The sequence below is a fragment of the Seriola aureovittata genome, chromosome 5, assembly GCF_021018895.1.
Source record: "Seriola aureovittata isolate HTS-2021-v1 ecotype China chromosome 5, ASM2101889v1, whole genome shotgun sequence".
NCBI classification, from domain to species: domain Eukaryota; kingdom Metazoa; phylum Chordata; class Actinopteri; order Carangiformes; family Carangidae; genus Seriola; species Seriola aureovittata.
The window spans coordinates 2,840,004-2,862,638 of record NC_079368.1 but is presented as its reverse complement, the minus strand read 5'-3'; the positions used below and the strand labels follow the sequence as shown (position 1 = coordinate 2,862,638).

Sequence of the window (22,635 nt, the reverse complement as noted above, 5' to 3'; positions counted from 1 at the left end):
CCATATTCCTCTTCTTCTGTGTTTTATTAGAAGTGTTGATCCATTAGAAGATATATTTGTGGATTTAAGAACCAAAAACCATCTCAATGTAGTTTTACATCTCCTCTCTCAGGCTTCTCTCTGGAGCTCTAGTAACAACAGGTATGTGAGCCAATCAAAAGAGAGGCTCAGAGCCTCCTCTCTTCTGATTGACTGACTCTTTTCTGAGTGACTGAATAAAAATTTCAGATTTCAGGTAAAACACTCAGAGAAACCAAATCCTGAAGGGTTGGATGGTGGGTCACAGTGGGCGGGGCTTTGGGCATGGCTGAAAGCCGTGACTGCTTTGTTGTGACATCACAAAGTTACAGAAGTCCTGACGGCTCGTTTTATGGCTCAGTCTCTGAATACAGGCTGTGTGAATTTCTCTGTGGACTGAGCGCTTTGATACTTTCACAGTATTAATATAGAACCTAGACCTACTTTATAATCAAAGAAGACTTTGACATCTACCTTTGTACTATATGGACATTTAATTAAATGTAAAGGCCCAAACTCAATGTTTAGTTTGTTCGTGTAGAAAGTTAAAAACAAGTTCACCTCTGTGGTTCGACAGTGAGCTCTCTGGTCAGCAGGATATCAGTCCAACGTCTCAGTTCCATCACTGAAGGACATCTTCAAACTGCTTCACTGCTTCATTTTCATCCTGTCTCTGAGCTCTGTAGAGTATTACACTGTAAAAACCAACATGGTGGGGCTTCCTGATGTCTGAATTGTTAGGGGGGGCATGCCACATAGGTACAAATGTCCTGAGCAGCGAGACACCGGTTCTCTACCATTTGCTGCACGACATTCCTCTGGTTCTATCTAAAAAAACCCAACATGATGGTTGAGGATGTTTTGTGACTGTGCATGATGAAACTGTCCATCATACTGTAATGAAACCATCGCTGACTCTGAATGTCTGTGTCTCTCTCTCTCTCTCTCTCTCTCTCCCATGTTGCATCATGTGGCTGTGGCTGTTGGACTTTGTTTAACCTGTCAGGTAAGCAAATATCTTTCATCCTCATGTTTTTTTTTCTGAGTGTTGACTCAGAGCTACAGCCCGTCACCTATGTCTTCACTGAACATCTATCAACACCACTTTACATCAGATCACATGATGCTAGATTAGATTAGATTGGGTGAAATTGATTAGATTAGATTGAGTCTCTCAGGGAAACTGGGTCATTACAGAATGATACAGCAAATAACCCTCAGTGAAACCTATGAAACCATTATATGGAGCTTTCACTGAGGTTTCACTGTCCTTCACGCTGACACAGTGTGGTGACTGTGTGTTTCTGTGATGTGCAGTGAGACAGGAGCTCAGTTTGACAGTTGGAGGGATAACAGAAACATCTGATTCTACAGTATATTCCTCAGTGAACGAAAGAAGAGTTACTGTCCTCTTCGTCATTTGCATTGTAAAATAGAGAAGTTCATACGGTTACGTTATAACAGCTTGGTACTGTTTTAATCAAGGTACACACATGGGATTAGTTGTTTGTGACTGCACAACGAGACACACATATGCACTTCTGTTTATTATATAAATGAATGAAAGAATTTATGAATTTGCCCATTGTCAGCTGGGTTCTGCTCCAACAACCCTATAAGAATAAGCAGTATGGATAATGAATGAATGAACAAATGTATTTATTTCGAACTTGAAAAATAAAAACAGTTAAAAAAACAAACAAACATGAATAATGTTTGAACAGGAGAAGGAAGGAGTACCAACCAATATGTTCCTCCTCCTCTCTCATTACTCCTCCATTAACTTATATATAAAATTTATAAACAACTATCCCACTTTAATCTCCAACCCAAATATCCCCAAAAAAATCAATAAAACCTGAATCGTGAACACAATCCTTCCTCATCCGTAAACCTTTTCAAACCATTTCTTTATCTTTTTGAACTGATTCATTTATTTGTACTTTGTTTTAACGCCACATTCAGACCATTACACACACTCATCCAGCAACAACTAACACCATGGTTTTTTAAATTATAACCCCCCCCCCCAGCCCCTCACAGATATTCACAGATCATTTTTTTGTATTTTGCCCAGAAGTGAATTATTTCTTGTTTTAAACTCAATTTGCACAGTTCATTCAAAATTCTGCCAGATGCCTGAGCTTCAGAGTATGTGGCTTTAACACTAGGACTGCCAGCATTCTAGCTCCCCTAAAGCCACCACAATGGTCTCCCAGATGACGTGTATTTACATTGTTTGGGTTCACGAGCAGTTCTTGAAGTGAAAAAAATAAGTGTTAGTACTTCTTCATATAGAGTGGGGGGTAGATTACGTTAGAAAATGATTGACTAATAGGCACCTATGGCACACACCTGCATCCGGAGACAGTGTTTGGCTCTCATGTCAAGCGCCGCTGTCGCTGTTCGCTCTGAGGTTTATTGGATTGTTATTTTTTGTTATTGTTTATTATCAACAGCCAGAGTTTATTTTACACTCGTTCCACCTGCAGCTGATGTAGCCTACAAGCTTTCACAGAGACCGGTGTGGCGTTTGACTGGACTGGAGAGCAACCCACAGCACAGCTGAGATTTATTAGGCTGCATTATAATTCTTTAGTCGTTTTAAATGAGAGCGGTTTTAGATGTTGCTTACTGTTTATAGGCCGACTATTTACAAAATCAAGGTCTAGTTTTTCTGTTCACAAAGAAAAGTTTGCGAAGTGGCTGCATGTGGAGTGGACATGCTGAGAAAAGTGTCAGATGACGGTGACTTTCCTCATCATGTCTGTTATTGTTCACTATCCTCATGGCTCATTACAATTGTTGTAAATTGCTTTTATAGTCATTGCCTATCGACTGTATATAAAGATGGACGAAGCATCGTGACCTTTCCCACAGGTTTCTGAAGAGAGGTTTTGAAGCTCAGAATAAGCTGCTCCGCTGTTGCCATCTTGGCAGTGTCTGACTCAACTTGGCGCCAGGCCAATCCTAAAATGGGCAAAGAGGTGGAGCTGAGACTCTGGTGCACACCATTTTGGGGCAAACATACACTAACCAATTTGTCACTCAAAGAGACCACGCCCTCGATTATTATTACTTCAAACTATTTTTCGTACCAGGCTGTAAACATTTTTATTTCTGCCGTAAAGTTGGACATTTTAACATGGGACTCTATGGGGATTGACTCACTGTTGGAACCAGACTCTAGTGGTCATTAGACGAACTGCAGTTTTTGTCACTTCAGTGTTGGCTTCGTTTTTCAGCTCCTGAGGTTGAGGCTCGGTGTTACCCCACACCTGCACATCGTGATTCAGATACTCCCAGAATGCAACGTTCCTTGCAAACTTTGCTATACAGAACTTATGGGGTTTCCAGCTCCACATCTTGTGATCTAGTATCACACCCAGTGATTTATTTTCATACATTCTTTCCTTACCTACATTATCTATAATCCCTTCTGTTTGTTTGTTCTACAATTTCCATACAATAAAGTTGAGGATTTAAAGTCGCACTATAGAGTGTCACATTAAACTCTATATACAGAAGTTAATTACAACAGTCACTCTCTGAGGTTCAGCACTTCACTGGTCACCTGAATATGACTTCAAATGAGACACACATTGTTTCTGTGTTGGCTTATTTGGCTTTTAAAAAGGCCTGAAATGACAGGTCTATCTTCTGTTACTTAAGATATTCTTCAACCAGCCCAAGTAGCAGATATCATCAGCTGGACTTTGTGACCGGTGCTGCTCTTTGAATCCTAATAAGTTAGAATTAACATCAGCTCAGGTTTCAGCGACCTACAGAATCACATGCTTCCTGTTTAGCTTTAACTTTTTTTTAAAGCCCTCACTTCTGGTGAGGAATAAATTAATCGAGCCTGAGAAAGAACAACCGGTCTATAAACAGACCATTAAGCAGCTGCCAACGCCAGCTTTTTAATATCACAGGTCTAACACCTGCTTGTCTGACATTGAGTAACACCTCAGCTCTGAGCAGCATTCCAGCTTCTTCACCAGGTCTATTTTAGAGAGGACGTTGGGCTCTGTTGTAGCTCTGGAAATAGTTTGAGACACGAAAGCAGTGCCTGCATACGTCTCATGGGTGCCTGCAGTAACATGAGATGGGTTACGCAAAGTGTTTTAGTGAGAATTAACGAGTAAATGATTTATTCTAGTAAATATTGTAACCTCAAGGAATGTCATGTCATCACAGTCCACTTCAGTAGTCTAAGGACAGAGTGACATTTTGGAAAATGAGCTTGTTTGTCTTCAGATGATCCATCTCAAAGTAGGGCTGGTTATCTCGTGAACTTTATCATCTCTGAACTCATCTTTGGTCCAGAGTGAAATATCTCAACACCTGTTGGATGAATTGCCCTGAAATCTGGCTCACACAACCGTGTTCCCCTCGGGATGAACTGTAACCACTTTGCTAATCTCTGACTGGCCAACATTTTAAAATGTCCAAGACCAGGTACCTGCAAACTTAATGGCATTCCAATTAATGTGTTTGGTACCAACAAGCAAAAAGTACCATGCTAACACATAAACTAAGTCTGTGAGCACAGAAAACCTTACCTGCAACATATTACATGTTAACCTCAGGGATGCACCCATCAGTGGCGTCAGCAGGATTATATTTCATAGTATGCACAAGAACTGCCTGTGAACTACCTTTAGGTTTCCCACACATGCAACTGTCTGCTCATCGCATGAGTGAGCTAGAAGAGAGAAAGATTGATTCGTGTATTTTAGGGCTAAAGTTGTGACATGAATAGGCATGAAAAGGTATAGAAATGAACTATCATGCTTATAGTGACCAAAATGATCACGATTATCAGTATAATCACAGTATTGTTAAAATGACAGTTTTATCTGAAGTGACTCACAAGTGAGGGGACAACAGTCCAATAGGAGACCTTGGTGTAAGTACTAGGTACTACATCTATTTAATAAGTGCAAGGAAAGGATATTGCAAAGAGAAGGGGCCGCAGCACTGAGCCTTAGGGCACCCCTATGGAAAGCGATGGGATAAAGATTTTTGTCCTTTGCCTGACACAATGAAGGAGCATCCAGTGAGGTAGGACTCAAACCAAGAAGGTACTTTGCCTAATATGCCCTTATCATTTGCACTCTTTTTGAATGTGGTTGGAATCGTTCATGAAAACAGTGAAGCATTTTTCAGACATGTTATCGATGGAATGAGATATTTCTTTGAGTTTTGACACATCCCTCTTAGCAAGAGTGGAGAATGAAGTGAATGCTGTGCCATTTACCAGAGAAGACAGAAGAAGGTAGTCATAGAACTGGTAGATGTTTGGCCTGCAGGTGCCGTGCCCTCAGTGAGCAGACTGATCATGGAGAGCAACGTACCCTTAACTGGGGGCGTCGTCTCACAGAGGTTCAGAGAATCGGCTTCTGATGGCCGAGATGGTGGCGGACTGAGTAATATTTTGAAAGTGGAAAATTGTTTCAGTGTTTGTGATAGATCTGCAGATCTTATCATTGTAAATGCAGTTTTGTCACCACTGATGCTTGATTAGAACAAAGATAGGAGTGAGATAGCCCTTGAGATTAGTGGAGGCACTGGTTTTACTCCATTTTTTCTCAGCAGCTCTGAGATTGGTACACAGCTTTCAGATAGCTTCAGTCACCCGTGCATGAGACTGGTTAGAGCGAGCAGGTTGCATGGATAGAGGACAGAGGCTATCCAGACATGTGGGTGGGAGACAGGTTACAGAGATTGCGGCATAACGAGACCAGAGGTTGTGGAGCAAAGGGAATGCAATAGTGGTCAGAGACAGTGTCTGCACTGTTTCAAATGAGAATGGACTTAAGATCCTTGCCCCATTTGTGAGTCAGAGCGTTCAGAGGGCTGCAAACCTGCTTTATTCAAAACTCAAATACAGTTTTACATAAAATTGAAATATCGGACAGGAAGTTTCAGAACTCGTATTGTTTTAAATGGATGCTCATATCACCTAGGATGAGCAGCAGAGAGCCAAGTTTGGGAATGTAAGACAACAGTGTGTCTAGTTCATCTACACAATCATCCAATTGTGCCAGTGGATGTTAAATAACAACCACAGAAACATTTACCAGAGCAGTCAACAGCATGTTACTCGAAGGAGGTGTATTTGTTGGAGATGACAGTTCGGGGAATTTCCATTTGTTGGAAATAAAGAGACCAGTCCTGCCTCCTTGGTCGGACAGGCAGGAAGTATGAGAGAATGTGTAGTAAGTGGAGTGTGCAGCTGGGGTAGGAGAGTTTTCAGGTTTGATCCAAGTCTCAGTGCGCGCCAGTAGTTCTAGAGATAGCGGGTTAGTTTCAGAAGCAATGAAATCAGCTTTGTTAACTGCAGACTTGCAGTTCCACAACCCAACAGAGAAGGAGGCTTATGTGGGTGAGGATAGTTACTATGGCCACCCTGTGAGGTTGTTCTGATTTTTGGAGTGCAGATTTGAGGAACACGTTGGTTATTCAACCTCTACCAGCTCCAGAGAGTGTTTACATTTGCTGCAAATAACATCCACAGACAGGTACATCAGGTGCAGTCATTTACATGCGTAGTTTGTTCAGAACTACTTGGAAATGTAAAAGAATAGAGCATCAACTCCTATAATTCAGTCATCAGAGAAAATCCGAAGAAAGAAAACTTAAATCTGTGAATGTCCATGAACCAAGATGTGATACTGAGTAAAGTCCAGGCAGCCTTTATATTTGGTAATAAGAGGAAGTGCTTTACATGTTCCAATACAGGCACACAAAGTTATTTGGATAAATAATCAATTCAGATGACATTGATTGATGAATTGATTGGGGGTTGTGTGGAGGGCAGTTTGCAGCAGGGTGGAGTGGGTGGTGCTGTGATGGAGAGGGATAACCACTGATTAGAGGCTGAAGGTCCAGTGAATTGAGTGTGACCTCAGTGTGTCAGCAGATCGTGTAACATGGAGCAGTTTCCAGCCGGCCTGTGTCACATTGTATGACACACACTGCCTGCTGCTCATTGAGAGTTCATGCTGAGCCTGCAGTTACGCTCTGAGCTCTGTCTCTCGTCACCACTGTTTGTGGAGGGAAGGGGCCATGTCTTTGAAATTTCTGGCTTTCATTGTGATCTTCTTTATCCCCCACCACCCCAATCACTGTCAGTGTCTGTTCTGAGTTTTTTTCCCTTATTTAGTTTGGCTCTTTAATGCCAGTTAACTGGGATGGGATCTTGGCTTTGTACTTTTTAGACATGGTTTCAGTGTCTCTTTCCATTGAAATGTGCAAATTTTGAGCAAATTTCCAAAAAGCCGGGAAAAGAATATGTGAATGAATTTCCCTTAACAAATGTTCTGGTATTCTCAAACAGCAGCAAGGCTTTTGTTTTCCTCAGAAACAGGCCTTCACTAAAAACAGGCTATAATAGACAGAAAAACTTTTGAATTTATTTTATTTTATAAAATAGATATTATGTTAATTTATATTATGTAAATATAAATATTATATATTATATAATATATTATCAAAGGAATTGTAATTACGGCTCAAGAAATGTCATTTTGGAAAGGCCACACCCCTCAAAGTCCAGCTCAGTGTGATCTCTCGTGAAACATAAACATCCACCATGATAGATTTGATTTGGAATTTTTTGAAAAACACATTTCTGAAATCTCCTCCTAAACTGTCGGTGTGATTACTACTAAACATTTTGTTGATCCTCACTGGACCAAATTCACCAAAAGCTGTATAAAGGTTGTTAATATGTTATTTAGTTTTCAAGTTATTGACCAATGAACTTAACAAGGGGTGGGGCTTAGCAGGAAATTGGCCCTAACTCAGTAACCATTTGTCCAATCATCATAAATCATGGTAGATATTTTCAATCCGTGTTTAGGTTTAGTCCTACCAAAGCATTTTGAGCCTTACCCATAGGGGGCACATCAAACCCCAGAGGACAGAATTTCACTAAATTTGGTGAACATGATCTAGGCACAAGTATTCACCAAAATCTGAAGTGCCATAATGATTAACAAAAGTGGGCGTGGCCTATTTATCATTATGTGCCATCTCATGCCTTCACCCAATTTGTTGAGTTGGAACGAACTAGAGATGTGAAACTTGAGACTTTAACCTGAAATGATCTACTAATGCTTTGCATGATATGTAATCCCAATCGGCCTGATGGTGGCGCTATATTCAACAGTGGCGCTATAAATAAACCAGTTCTAATGATGTTACAGTAATAATTTGAGTTTTTCCAGTAGTGAATAGTACAATGAATTTCTATTTTAATTCCAATAACAGGCACAAAAGGGTTAAGTTGGGGTTAGTCTCTGTTTCTTCGACTTTTGTTAAGCTACTGAAATTCAACAGTTCATGCACAGATTTTTCACATTAAAAGCCATCCAGTAGTTTCCTGTCCTAGTAGACTATTAGAGTACGTTACACACTAGAGTGGTGAGAATAATCTTTTTTATCCAGCTTTCATTAGTGACGGCTATTAGTTTGCTTCATTATTGATATTTTAAAATATTTTTGATAGGACACAACAACCGTAGCTCTTCTGTACCTCTGGAATATTATTGCTTTTCACCGCTGTGTCTCATTTATGTTTTGCACACACACTGAGCTGTTCTCACCTGCTGCTGTTAATCTGTAGTTTTTGGCCTCTCCAGTAAATCTCTAATCAGGTCAAACTGTCTCCACCTAAGCCAAGAGTAGAGTTTCCCTTGTCTCTTGTGATCAGGTGTTTTTTTCACTAATTCAAATTTCACATTATACCATGAGCACAGTTGCTGGTTAAAGCATTAAACCAGTGGCAGATGACTGACCCACTGACCCAGGCATTAAGAAGGAAATATTAGTTAGTGTTTTATCCGGGAGGATTAAACTCTAACTGGGAGGTTTAAGTGGAGGCACTGAGACATGGCGGCTCAGGACTGGGGCACTGATCTGTGAAATGGGACAGGAAGGGGCTGAGGGATTTGTAGCACACCTGTTTGGGCACTTTGGCTATTGAATGTATTTTTAATGACAATGCAGGCATAGTGGGTTTCATTTGAAGATAATTAGGAGAGCAGCCTTGAGAGCTCAAGAACACACAAGTCAGCGTGGGACGAGGTCCAAGATCCAGGCGCACACAGAGGAGCAGGAGCCAGAGCACATTTGAAACATCAACTAAATATTATTAGTCATTATTTAATCTGTGTGAATATATTTGTGATTTGAGATAAAAGCTTGGCCTGACCTGCTGTCAGTGGTTCAGTCTGAGTAAGATGAAGTCGAGAAAATTCATTTTTAGCGAATTTCACAATGGGAGGGGATTTAGTGAAACAACATTTATGTATAGGCTATAGTACATTGTTCTAACGATGGCGTTGTTAACTAGAAATTGAATATGCTTGTTCTTTATGATGAGTCCTGACTGAACAGATCTGGAAGAGAAGAAATCAATCAATGGGTTTGGGCTTCAGTCGATCAGACAAGGATTTTCATCAGTTCTGGATCTTGTCACAAACATTTAACAGCTGCTCTGTTGTTTCTACATTTACGTGGGTCTGAAACTACAGTGATGCATCACTTTAAATGTTGCTGTAGCAAGGGATTGTGGGGCAGCATTGTCTCCTTTCCATTTGTAAAGGAAGGTCCAGTGTTTTCTCTGCTAAAGGAGATAAGATAGGAAGCACTGAAGCTGGACCAGCTCTAATCATGGCTGCTGCTCACATACTTCAGGTCATTTCACTCAGTTAGAAAAAAAAGACTTGTGTTTGCACAGTATATACATATTCTTATAAATTCTTGTGATTTTAATGTTGACCAACAGCCACACAAAACAATAGTACAGTATAAACATACCAGAAGGAGGAGAAGACGCTCTTGGAGCACGTTCATGCACAGAGGATGAACCCTGACGTTTTCATGACACCATGACCTTTCCTCTGGCGCCACCTTCAGCACAGCTCACACTGAGGAGTAGAGAAACAATCATGTTGATCATGATCACATGTTCATCTGCAACAGCACTGCTTTAAATCAGAGCATCCCTTCCTCCATTCACTGGCATTAGGTAACAGTAACACTATCAGTTATAATTTTAACACGTGGGATTTCTACCACCACACTCTTATGTTAAACATTTATCTGTGGAGCCACATCCCGTACTAAGACATACATGTCAGTCCTTTAAACTTTATTTAAACTCGGTGCTCCTCTACAACAAGAGGTCTCAACATTATACAAAACAAAACATGAATAATGTAAGTGTAACCACGATGCTTCGTTATCCATCCGTCCATGCTGTGATTCAGTTGTGTGTTCTGTACTACACGTATGACCTAGAAGCTTTGTTGCATCTTAACATCACGGCAGCAGAGCAGCTCAGGATGAGGAGCCTCTGAGGATGAACGGCTGGCAGGGACAGTGTGGTGATCCGGTGTGTGCACTCTTTTACTGGGACGGGTACGTGTGTGTGTGTGTTTGGCTGGAGGCCATGTTGGAGGCCTTTGAAGGGACCCAGATGAAGGAGAGCAGTCTGCTCTTCTAGTGGCAGTGGTCAGTGTGTGACAGCTACACACACGCAGGCACACACTACCTGTTCTACCTGTTCTCTCTACAGAGCAGGTGAACTCATCCACCTGCTCTTTAAAACACCTTCCAGCGTGTGGCCTGAACCTGAACATGAGCAGCAACAAGATCAGAGGTTTAGATACTATAGACACCGACTTCAGCTGATGTCAACCTTACACAGAGCTGATCTTGATAACACTGCCTTCTCTAATGTCAGTGTGCTGCTCTGACTGTGTTCATGTGCTGATGATCCTGATGATACTGGTCTCCAGATCTGTCCCTGTGAGACTATTCATCTTACTTTGAGCATTTCACCCCAAAGTCTGATCACAGTACATTCGACAGAAGACAGAGAGCATTCAGACTGTATCGGACTGTACTGTCACACTGAGCTGGAGGGAGCAGGATGATGGACGTCTGAAGATGACCTTGAACATGGTAGCTAATCTGTACCACAGTTTTCCACCATATTTCCCCCGTGCCTACACCAGATTTTAACCACAATCAATGTCATTTCCTAATTTCTTCCTGGAGACAGTAGTTCAGACTTCCTCAGCTGCCACCACTCGAACCCTGTCTTCAACGTTGAAGCCTGTTTTCTATCAAAGATGGTGGAGGACAGACCTCAGGAGTAATGTCTGAGTCTGATGCTTCCTCACCAGAGACTGAAGACAGTGAATACAGAGGAATCATTGGAATCTCCTCAGCCAGTTTATCTCATTGCACGAAGTCTGCCGCTTTTTTTTTTTTATTTTTTTTTTTGGCCTTTTATGCCTTTATTGACAGTGCAGTAGAGAGAGACAGGAAATGGGGAGGCAGAGAGAGGGGGAGTGACATGCAGCAAAGGGCCGTCCGATGCGGGACCCGAACCGGGGGCCGACTGCAGCGAGGTGGTGGTGAAGATAGTAAAACAATAGCTGTGTCCCAATTGAAGGGCCTCATCCTTCAGAGGACGCAGTCTATGCAGGTGTGGCCCTTCGTAGCCGTTGTAGGTCTGGTCTACGGAGGATTTTTGCTTTACATCACCAGCTGTGCCCGCTCTTATCATTGCATCTCAAAGCGCGACTCCTGTCACTTAGCAACCTTGACAATATGTAGCCTTTTTCACAAAAACTTGAGGTTTTAAGGTCCTTGGTTTTAACAGTTGTACCGTTAGCTGTTGAACTGAGCTGAAACCCAATACTTACATTTAAAAGTGTAATCCTCAGGCTCTCTGTTGTTTGCTTTCATTACCGTCTCACAATGAATCTTGGGATAGGTTGGGCCATGAAGGATCCACCAGGAAAAGAAAGACGCATTTGAAGGAACCTTTGAAACGGGGCGAAACTAGTCGCGCCACTATGACGCAATAGGTCTTCAAATGAAGCCTCTAAAGGATGAGACCCTGAATCTGGACACAGCTACTGTCTGCCTTAACATGATTAACCTGGATTCCTATGCAACTATTTATTACCAACATTACAGAACTATTACAGCTGAAATATTGGCTGTGTAAAACCAGTCTGAGATCTGCTCTGACTGTTTGAGCAGACGCTGCAGCAGCTGGATACTTCAGCCATGTTTGCCTTCTTCACAGTTTCACAGACATTCAGCTGCTTTCCATCATCATCACCATCACCAAACTCGAAACATATTGTTTGAAAAGTGTTTTCAGATTCAGTTTTCCAACAGACAAAGCTTCAGTTCCACTCACCTGTTAATACGTCCCTGCAGGTTTCCGTAGTCTCAGGTTCATCCCAGCTCATATTTGTCCTCACTAACTTTTAGCTGATAACGAACTGTCATACGTTGCTTGTTTCTTTCTCCCTTCTGTGTGTGTGTGTGTGTGTGTGTGTGTTTGTGTGTGTGTGTGTGTGTGTGTGTGTGTGTGTCTTGCAGGGTCCATGGTAAAATAACACTTCGAGCTGCCAATATGTGGTCAGCTTGTTGCCACTTAATCCTGAGGAGGCGCAGGATGCCTCTTCATATTAGCTTTCACATCCTCTGTTATTGCTGTGTGTGTGTGTGTGTGTGTGTGTGTGTGTGTGTGACAGAGAGAGGGAGGAAAGCCCTTGCAGAATGCTGTTATTTGTGGCACTCAGCCAGCTGGAAGGTTGCCAGCAGCATTATTCTCCGATTAACTGTTGCACACACACACACACACACACACACACACACATAGACTTCATTCATATTTGCACATTCTTGTTTAACCAACTACACACTGTTGTGCTCAATCTTAAGCACTTCTGGTGGTCGTGTCATCATAGCTCTGAATGAAGAGAATTCTCCTTAGAAATACAAATACTGTTAAAACAAAACAACAACAAATCAAATCAGTCCTTCAGTCAATCAATCAATCAAATACTCCTACTGTCACATATCAGTGTTGCTCTGCATCGACCATGGGGTCCACCAGTATCACAATGTTGAGCAGTCTGTCCAAAAATGTGAGAATGTGGTCTGTGTTGTATCGACCAAGGTTGGCATGGCAATGGAGGACACCATCTACAATGGCTCTGTGAACAACGTGACCAAGAAGTGATGGACGCAGTGTGATCAGTGGAAGCCTGAATTATGAATGGTATTCTGGTTACGTTCCTGTGCCCCGGCTGAAACGTCTGGATGACAGAGGCTCCAGTAAATCAGCTCATGTCGGGCTGGAGCCTCTGTTCGGCCTCTCTCAGTGTCAACCCGTGGTTCATGACTGCCCAGATTTTATCTGAAAGCTGTGGCCTTTTTTGTCTTCGTCCTCCCCCTCCAGCTCTACCTCCACCTCTCACTCTTCCTCCACCTCTCACTCTCACCCTCCCAGGTTACAGGTGTAGTTCAGTGTGTGTGTGTGTGTGTGTGTGTGTAGAATCACAGGTTACAAGTGTAGTTCAGTGTGTGTGTGTGTGTGTAGAAACACAGGTTACAGGTGTAGTTCAGTGTGTGTGTGTAGAATCACAGGTTACAGGTGTAGTTCAGTGTGTGTGTGTGTGTGTGTGTGTGTGTGTGTAGAATCACAGGTTACAGGTGTAGTTCAGTGTGTGTGTGTGTGTGTGTCTGTAGAATCACAGGTTACAAGTGTAGTTCAGTGTGTGTGTGTGTAGAACCACAGGTTACAGGTGTAGTTCAGTGTGTGTGTGTGTAGAATCACAGGTTACAGGTGTAGTTCAGTGTGTGTGTGTAGAATCACAGGTTACCAGTGTAGTTCAGTGTGTGTGAGTGTGTGTGTGTAGAATCACAGGTTACAGATGTATTTGTGTGTGTGTGTGTGTGTGTGTGTGTAGAATCACAGGTTACCAGTGTAGTTCAGTGTGTGTGTAGAATCACAGGTTACAGGTGTAGTTCAGTGTGTGTGTGTGTAGAATCACAGGTTACAAGTGTAGTTCAGTGTGTGTGTGTGTGTATAATCACAGGTTACAGGTGTAGTTCAGTGTGTGTGTGTATAATCACAGGTTACAGGTGTAGTTCAGTGTGTGTGTGTGTAGAATCACAGGTTACCGGTGTAGTTCAGTGTGTGTGTGTGTGTGTGTGTGTAGAATCACAGGTTACAGGTGTATTTCTGTGTGTGTAGACTCAGCTGACCCTGGTTACTTACAGGCTGATCGCAGCCTCCAGGTTCAGCTGAACTCAGTGTCCTTCAGCCTGCCCCAGCCTGTCTGTTCATTTACTTCACACACACACACACACACACACACACACACACAGGTGGGGGTGGGGTTATCGTATAGTGTTCAAACAAACAGGAATGCTGCCCAGTGACTTTTTCTCTTTGCTGCAGGAAAACAAACTGAGTGTGTGCACCATTAAAGCAGATTATAAAAGGAAGTAGGTGAAATGTTATCAGAAGAGTTCACTGCTCTTCTCATACATGTTGAGTCCGTGCAGCCGGTTTAAGGTTTTAACTATATGAAGACAGTCAGACAGTGATTACATGTACGTACAGTCTGATCACGTGTTTATGTGACTGGTTAATGAACAATCATACACTGTGTCCAGTACACATGGATTCATCGACCTGCCTCACTGCTCTATTTGAATATACACCTGAGGTCTGGAAAACACTGTTGGTCACCTGACTTTAAAGTTAAATATAATATCCTCCAGATCAACTTGAACGTCTTCACCTGAGGTGTAAGAAGACAAACGATAAACACAGATGTAGTTCAATACTCATCATTATTACTTTCTGACTGGAAACTGAGCAGGAACTGCTGCAGGTTCTTTAAAGCTGCTGGTTAAACTAAAGAAAAAAAATGGACTATTAAAAACTCAGACAGCTTCATGTGTAAAATGCATTTTATCTGCCAACTTCAAATAAAGTTCCAACAAATACTCCCAAGCATTTTATTATAATGTTAAGTAGGAGGTTCAGAACAAAGGAGTTATCATGGGCATCAGGTCAGGATGCATGGAAAGGAAAAGTCCATGAAACCTCAATCTTCTGACAATGGTTTTATTCTGAAATAATTATTTGTAGCATTGAAGGGGAAAACACACATGTGGGCTGCTGCTTCTGAAATGAAACAAATAGAGATTAAAGATTAACCTGAGACAATAAATCAAAGGAACCTCATATGTCTTTCATAAAATAATATGGATAGATAAAGTTTATAGTATAAGAACTGAAGAGTAACATAAACGTCTCTTACCAGAATGCCAGCCCACAGAAAAAGTGAAAAAGAATGAATGAATGGGAATGAAGTCTTTAAATAACCGCGTAGGGACCAGGTGAATTCAATCAGGTTAACGAGGGGTGGTAAGGGTGAAAACAAGAGCCAATCAGTGATGATGAAAGGAAGTGAGGGAAGTGAAGACGGGAAGATGAAAAAGAAAGAAAATAGAGATTTTTACTACACTTTATGTCACAAGACTGTTGACATTTTTTTTTAAGAATCTGTGTGAGAAGTCAACCTTAATCATTCCTGTAGTAATATATTATTCAATTATACAAATTTCTCTCAGGATTGCATTAATTCATTTCCTCTGTAGAAATTTCATAACAACCTAATGTGAAGTCATAAGTGACGATGCTCAGTGCAGCTGCACCTCCTTCAAACTCAGGTAGAAACAATGTAAATTCAGACACATGTTTGTGTTGAAGCCAACTGTTAAATTGTGTGAAGTATTCAGTTTTTCAGTTATATATAGATGTTTTGAATTCATATTACTGTCTTTACCTCTTTGTGCTGGTTGATGTGTGTGTGTGTGTGTGAACATGCGTGTTATTGTCTGCAGCAGCTTATCATTTCCCCTGTGTGTGCGCCTCTGCACTCTAAGGCCTCACCATTGATCCTGCAGCATTGTCGTCCTCAGTGCATCTGTGCACTTAACATTTTTGCAGTCACTTGCTGTTCCTTTACGTTTCGATATTCCCTCCGCCGCCGACCGCCTGCAGCGCAGCACTCACACTGCACTCACAGCTCCCCTCCCCCAGCACAAACACATACACACACACACACTCTGCCTGCCTCCCACCTCCGGAACCCTCCCTTTAACCCCCCCCCCCCACACACACACACACACACACACTCACACACACACACACACACACACACACACACACACACAGTTTCCTCCTGAGTGCTGACCTGCACTGCTCCTTTAATATTGGTGACAGCTAATACACTTCTAAATGATCAGTTATTATCTCAGGGGCCTCGTCCACAGGGCCCCACTGATTCCAAAGGTCATCCCTCTGTCTTTCAGTATTGATCATGTGGGCCTGTTAACATGGCTGTGGGCCTCACTCAAAGTGAACATTGCCACTAACATATTTCCATCAGCTGTATCTGGCTGCAGAGGGCCATTTAAAAGCCTCTTTGACTCTTCGGCTGCCCCGTGAATAGAGAGGATGAGGAGCATAATGGATCTGCCAATAAGGAAACCTGTGCTACTAAATTATACTGAGGGCCACAGGCAGGACCAAGTCCAGGGGACATCCTGCTGATACTATATGATCCTGATCTCAGTCTGTACATTTACAGTGTTTTCAGATCAACAACATGAGACTGAGGTCAACACACTGAAGACAGTAAATGAAAGCTCTTTGCAACTCTGATAACACATTTATTGTTAATAATAATTCAGTATTACATTTCATAATAACAGTACATAATTATGATGAATGTTACAGAGCAGGACAAGGGAAACCCAAAAAGAAAACACAATTACAATAGTTGTAGAATAATCACATTTTAACTGTATATAATGTGTGTCCACATGTGTGTTAACTTTTAACCAGGGTCGAGTGGCAGCTTGGGAGGATGTGGAAATTCATATTTAATCTGTCTGATAATAAATAACTAACTCATGAACAAACACTAACTAGATACTGAATATTGCAGTATATATTTGTAATCAATTTGTAAAGGCTCCGAGGCTTTGCATTGTTTTATTTAACGTTTTGATCATGGGGCAACCTGGGGCTGAAACACTGAAGTGCCAAAAACTGCAGTTCCTCTAATGACCACTTTAGTCTGGCTCCAAAAGTGAGCCAGTCCCCATAGACTCCCATGTTAAAATGTCCAACTTCACAGCTAAATATATTGGATTAGCATCAGATTAGCTGTGAGTTAAGTGGAGTCAGGCAGTGGAAACCAAGCCGAGCCTCAACCTCTGAGGCTGAACAATGAAGCCAACACTGAGGTGACAAAAACTGCAGTTCCTCTAATGACCACTACAGTCTGTCTCCAAAAGTGAGTCAATCCCCATAGACTCCCATGTAAAACTGTACAGCAGCAATAAACAGTTATAACAGTACAAAAAACAGTTTTGGCTTCTATAGCTAATTTCCTCCTTCATGACAACTGTACAGAGGGCGAACTCACCTGTTTACAAGGCTTACGCTTGCTACAAACCAGCAATGGAGTTAGGTGGAGTCAGACACTGTCCAGATGGCGTAGGCAGCTTCATGAAGGGGTTAAACAGGCGGTCGTCAGTTGTTCAGACCCGGAGATCAGTGACGAACTTTGACCTCTCTGAGGCTCCCGGATGTGAAAAATCAATTCATGGTCAAAAGCTAATTTACGTTAACAAACAGGACAACGAGTTTGCTAGCACTCGTACTGTAGACACTGTGACATGGTTAGCTGTCATTAGGTTTGACTGACAGTCTAATGGACCAGTAGAAGAGCAGCAGAGAGAATCACGTGTCTCAGAGTCAGATACACGTCACGTCTTTGTGTTTCACATCTAGCTCAGTCGTGTTTTTAATGACAGGGATTGTGGTTTTCACCTGATGTTGGTTTGTGATTTCACATTTCTATGTGTTTTCATTAACATCACCTCATCGTCCTCACATGTGTTCAGGAGACTCAGAGACCTCCCACCACCGCTGATGGAGAAACATGTTCAATAAATGATTAACTGTCTCTCTCGCTTTCTTTTTCAGTTGTATGAACTGGACGATGATGAAAAGCGCAAAGAGTTTCTTGACGACCTCTTCAGTTTCATGCAGAAACGAGGTAAGTGATTTCCACCTTAAATACCTCAGTATGGATCCTGTGGTTTATATTCCTTTAGTTTGTAATAGTCCACAGTTTAAAAGAATCAAAACCAGGTTGTGAATATTGTTTTGCAAGTTCCTGCTGGGGGCTTTGGGTATGTTTGTTTTCGTTAGTCTACTGCTCGGTTATGAACTCCTAACCAATGAGTGAGCCAGCCAACCTTTTCTCTGCCACAAACAAATTAATTGATTGTATAACTCTGATTGGATGGTTTTAGCTACATTTCTGAAGCAGCTACAGCTAGCAGTCAGCCCCCTCTGTTGGCCAAAATAAGCACAACGCTATACATCTGCCTGCTGCTCTGCGGCTCTTCTTTCTCTCTGGTCTGTTTTTAATTCACAGTTAAAAACAGGGACATTTCCAGGGACAGCTCCAGCCGGAACACTCCCTGTTTTTGGTGGCCTGTCCCAGGAAAACGGGGATGTCAGGTCACCTTGCTCCCCGGGCTACTCAGGCCTCCTCTCTATACGATGAATCCTGTGTTTTTTATTGGCCGCTCACAGAGCGACGGTGTGAGGATTCTGCCGGCAGCTGCTGGTTTTACAGGACGGGCAGATCCGTGTTCAGAGCCTGGTATAATGTGAGGAAGTTAATCACCCAGCAGAGAATAAAAGGCTCTGCCAGTCACAATGACAGAGTCTATTTTAGGAGCACAAGGTCACTGCTGTGTTTTTGTTGCTCTGCATTCCTGGTTCAGTACAACATGTTTTACAAATTGTTTCATGTCCTCACCTGCGTGACCCTGACTCCCGACAAAGAGTTTAATTTCTCTTCTATGACAACATCTGAACTTTCGAAACAATCATTTGGAGTATTTTTAAATCAACTTCTAATTCCGTGTTTAACCACAACAGATTCTGCTGTTTCTTCTATTTCCTGTGCAGTGTAAGAAAAGTTCCTGTTTACATCATCAAAACTTTTATTAAGAATTAAAAGAAAATTTAGAATTAAAATTTATATAGAAACATTAAAATGGTTTTTCCCACAGAAAAGATAAATATAATGAGAATCTAACATCTGATCCATATCTATATAATCTTCAGTATCTAGATGAATCATTACACACATTATCACACACGGACGCTTTTATATTTGAAATTATTAAAGCTTTTATAAAATATGTAATATATTATATAATATATAAAAAATATAAGTTCTGGTGGGAAACATGGATAAGATTTCTGATACTGTTATTACCAGGCATATTCTATAGTATATTACTATTATTCATTTATTTCTTCTTTATTTTAAAATTCTCTTATATTTTCAATTTTGTAAAGACTGAATCACTAATAATGAAAAGAAGAATAAAAAAACAAATAAGATTCACGATTTATTTCAGGCTTCACTTGTTAATCAAAAAACAAAACAGGAGTGTGTTACTATCAACAATCACCTGATGAACATGATTCATCTAATAATAAAGCTACAACACAACATTCAGAAAAGATTAAATAATTATCCAGAAGTAAATATTTATGCTTCTTCCTCATATTCTTACACTTGTTAATTTCGTACTCTGTATGAACACCTTTGTTTTTAGTCAAAACACATTTGATTTTTTTATTAACTGCCTTTTTTCATCTTTTTTTTAATTTTCAGGATAAATGCTAATTTATATTTTTTATTTGAAGATGAAACGTTCACTGTCAGCTGCAGTCACACTGTATTTGGGAAAAAAGGATGACACACAAATTAAGGCTGAACAATTACAGTGATCAAAATATTATTGAAATCTCATTATGGAAAAGTGTAATATCCAAATCACGGGAGCTGCAGCTTTTTTGATAAAGATAAATAAATAAGAAAATGAAGTATTGTGGTGCTACAGAGACGCCCTGACCTACACATCATATTCTCCAGATGTAAAGGAACATGATTGTTTGGTACAAAAAAATTTTTTCAGTGAAAATGAAATGAAAAATCGACATTCACACAAAAACATGACTCATATCACAATATCTGTTCAAATAAAATAATTGCAATATGTTTTTTGTGGGTTTTTTTTTTTTGCATATTGTTTGGCCTGGCCCTAACTCAAATGTTTTATCTTTGACATGAGTTTATGAACATCCCATTAAAAGCTAAGGTCCCTCTGACCAGAGTCCACCTGTGCTGTGACAGCTGCAGGAAAGCACACGTTGATGAAGTAATGATGTAGCTGGGCGGTCACTTGGGTTTTGGAGACAGTATGGATTGTTGTTGGAGCGTTCAATTAGAGATTGATTTTGGACTTAGTGTAGGGAGACATTGTCAGTGTGAAGCCGATCAGCAGCCTATCTCCACCGTTGGCCCCTGACAAGTGTGATCAGAGAAGACCGCTCTAAATATCTGATCAATGTTTTTAGAAAACATCACTGTCACTCTGCCCCGACACACAAACGTCTCATATACACACACCATCATACACAACATAACACACATTCATACACACATACATACATACACCATCATATACGTATATACACACCATCATATAAATATACACACCCTCATATACATACATATACTGCCGTATACATACACACACCATCATATTACATATACACACTCCATCATATTCATATACAGACACCATCATACATACATATAATACATATACACACCACTGTATATATACAGATACACACGTGCTGACTTCACTTCGTTCATAAATATTTTTTTAAATCCTGAGATAAATTTTATCCTGGCCTTTCAAAATAAGAGAGTTTTCTTATCTGACCCCAGATCAGCAAAATGACATGGTTTATGTGCATCTGCCATAGAAAAGCTGTAATAAAACTGATTCATGAGTGAACACAGGGTTGGTGAGTGCCACAGCGGTTCACTATATCACCATGGCAACCATAGAAACTACCATGAGTCAAACTGTATGAATCCTCTTCAGCAGAGAACGGACAGATCAAACATCAGCTTCAAACTTTGATTACCTGCTCTGGGACAATAACAGCGTTAGCGTTAGCGTTAGTGTTAGCTCCATTGTCGCTAACAGTGTAACCACCACAATCCACTCTCTCCAGCAGTGTGATGGTCAGAGGTCAGACTCAGCTCTCGGTGGTGTGCAGGGTGGTCGGATCAGAGTATTGGGAGCCACCATGGCAGCCACTCAATGTCTGAGAGCAATTTCACTTCAGGACAGTCATGAAGAGATCATGTAGATGTTCATCTGGCTGTGGTGGAAACATGCTCAGTGTATAAACCCAGTGTTTTAATACACAACTAATTTGCATAGACAAATGGGTTGGAGTATTTTCTGTCTGAATTATTTTCATCAACAGAAGATGCTCTGATACCAAAGCGATAGAGGGCTCTGCTCCAAATACCTGCAGATATCTGAGAACTTTAGTCTGAGCTCACAATGCACAAGGGAGGTCAAAGGTCAATGGTCACAGTGGCAGCAGGATCCAGACCCTCCACCCCCCCTCATACTATCTTGGGGACCAGAAGTGTTCCCATTTATTATAGATATTATTTTTATTATATAGCTCATCCCAGATGAGATTTGTAATCTCTGCAGCTGTTTGGGGTCTGAGCAGTTTTCAGTCACTAATTCAGTCTCCAGTGCCTCAGTGATCCCAGGACTAATGTTACCTCACCTGCAGTGAGGTGTCAGACCAGAACCAGCAGATAGTCTCAGTTAAACTTTTATAATCTGTACTGGGAGAGAAAGTTGAAGTCATGGTTCAGTTCAGGACGCTGAGAGGTTTTTCTTCTGCTGTCTGAAGCTTCAAGACAGATGTGGAGGTAGACAGCTGCAGACACAGACAACACCTCTCTACATGTCAGGGGTTTGCATGCACAGACATGTTCCATAAATTTGCACTAGAAAACAAGATGGCCACCTCATGACAGCAGGAAGAGGAGACTTTAGGTTGTTGTCTTTGTTTGAACAATACAACAGAGTATTAGTGCCACATTGAGGAAAAAAAAGAAATCTGACATTTCGAGAAGTCAAGATTTTGAGAATAAAATAATATTTCAAGAAAAAAGTTGTAATATAAGATTTCAAAATGTAAAATTTTGAGAGAAAAAAAAGGTGATTTTTAAGAATATTACAACAACCTATCAAACAGGTGAAAGGACAGTCAGTCAATTAGAAAAGGCTCAGTTTCCTCACAATGTCCTGATGATGATGATGATGATGATGATGATGATGATGATGATGATGTGCCAAATGATGAAGTAGCTCCTTATTTGTGAAACCTATGCTCAAGTATAACTTCACAGGATGCTCCACGTTCCTAATATTATGACTTTTTTCTTGAAATATTATGATTTTATTCTCAAATTAAGGACTTTATTCTTCATTCTCGAAATTTACGATTTTTTTTCCCTCAACGTGGCCCTAATACTACTAGTGGAAAAAAGAATAAAATGTGTGAGAGACAGCTAAATGAGCTTAATGAGAATAGAACCAAGGATACGGGGTATGGGACACATGCTGCAGGAAACAAGCAGCAACTTTACATGCAAAGACCTTTACAGATGTTTACATCAGGCAGACTCATGTTTCCCCTTGTGGCTCATCCATAAATTGGCCTTTACCTTCTGTATAACTGACATCACTGAGTGAGTTCATTGTATGACTCTTCTCCACTCATGT

General features: G+C 41.0%; 1 protein-coding gene across 1 annotated transcript in view; it reads left to right on the top strand.

Annotated features, from left to right (window-relative positions):
* Positions 1 to 22,635, top strand: part of arid3c (AT rich interactive domain 3C (BRIGHT-like)) — a 70,655-nt gene that overhangs the window by 32,499 nt on the left and 15,521 nt on the right. The window contains exon 3 of the mRNA XM_056375699.1: positions 17,918 to 17,990. Within this exon, the coding sequence (XP_056231674.1) occupies positions 17,918 to 17,990 (73 nt within the window). The remainder of the gene's footprint in view (positions 1 to 17,917; positions 17,991 to 22,635) is intronic.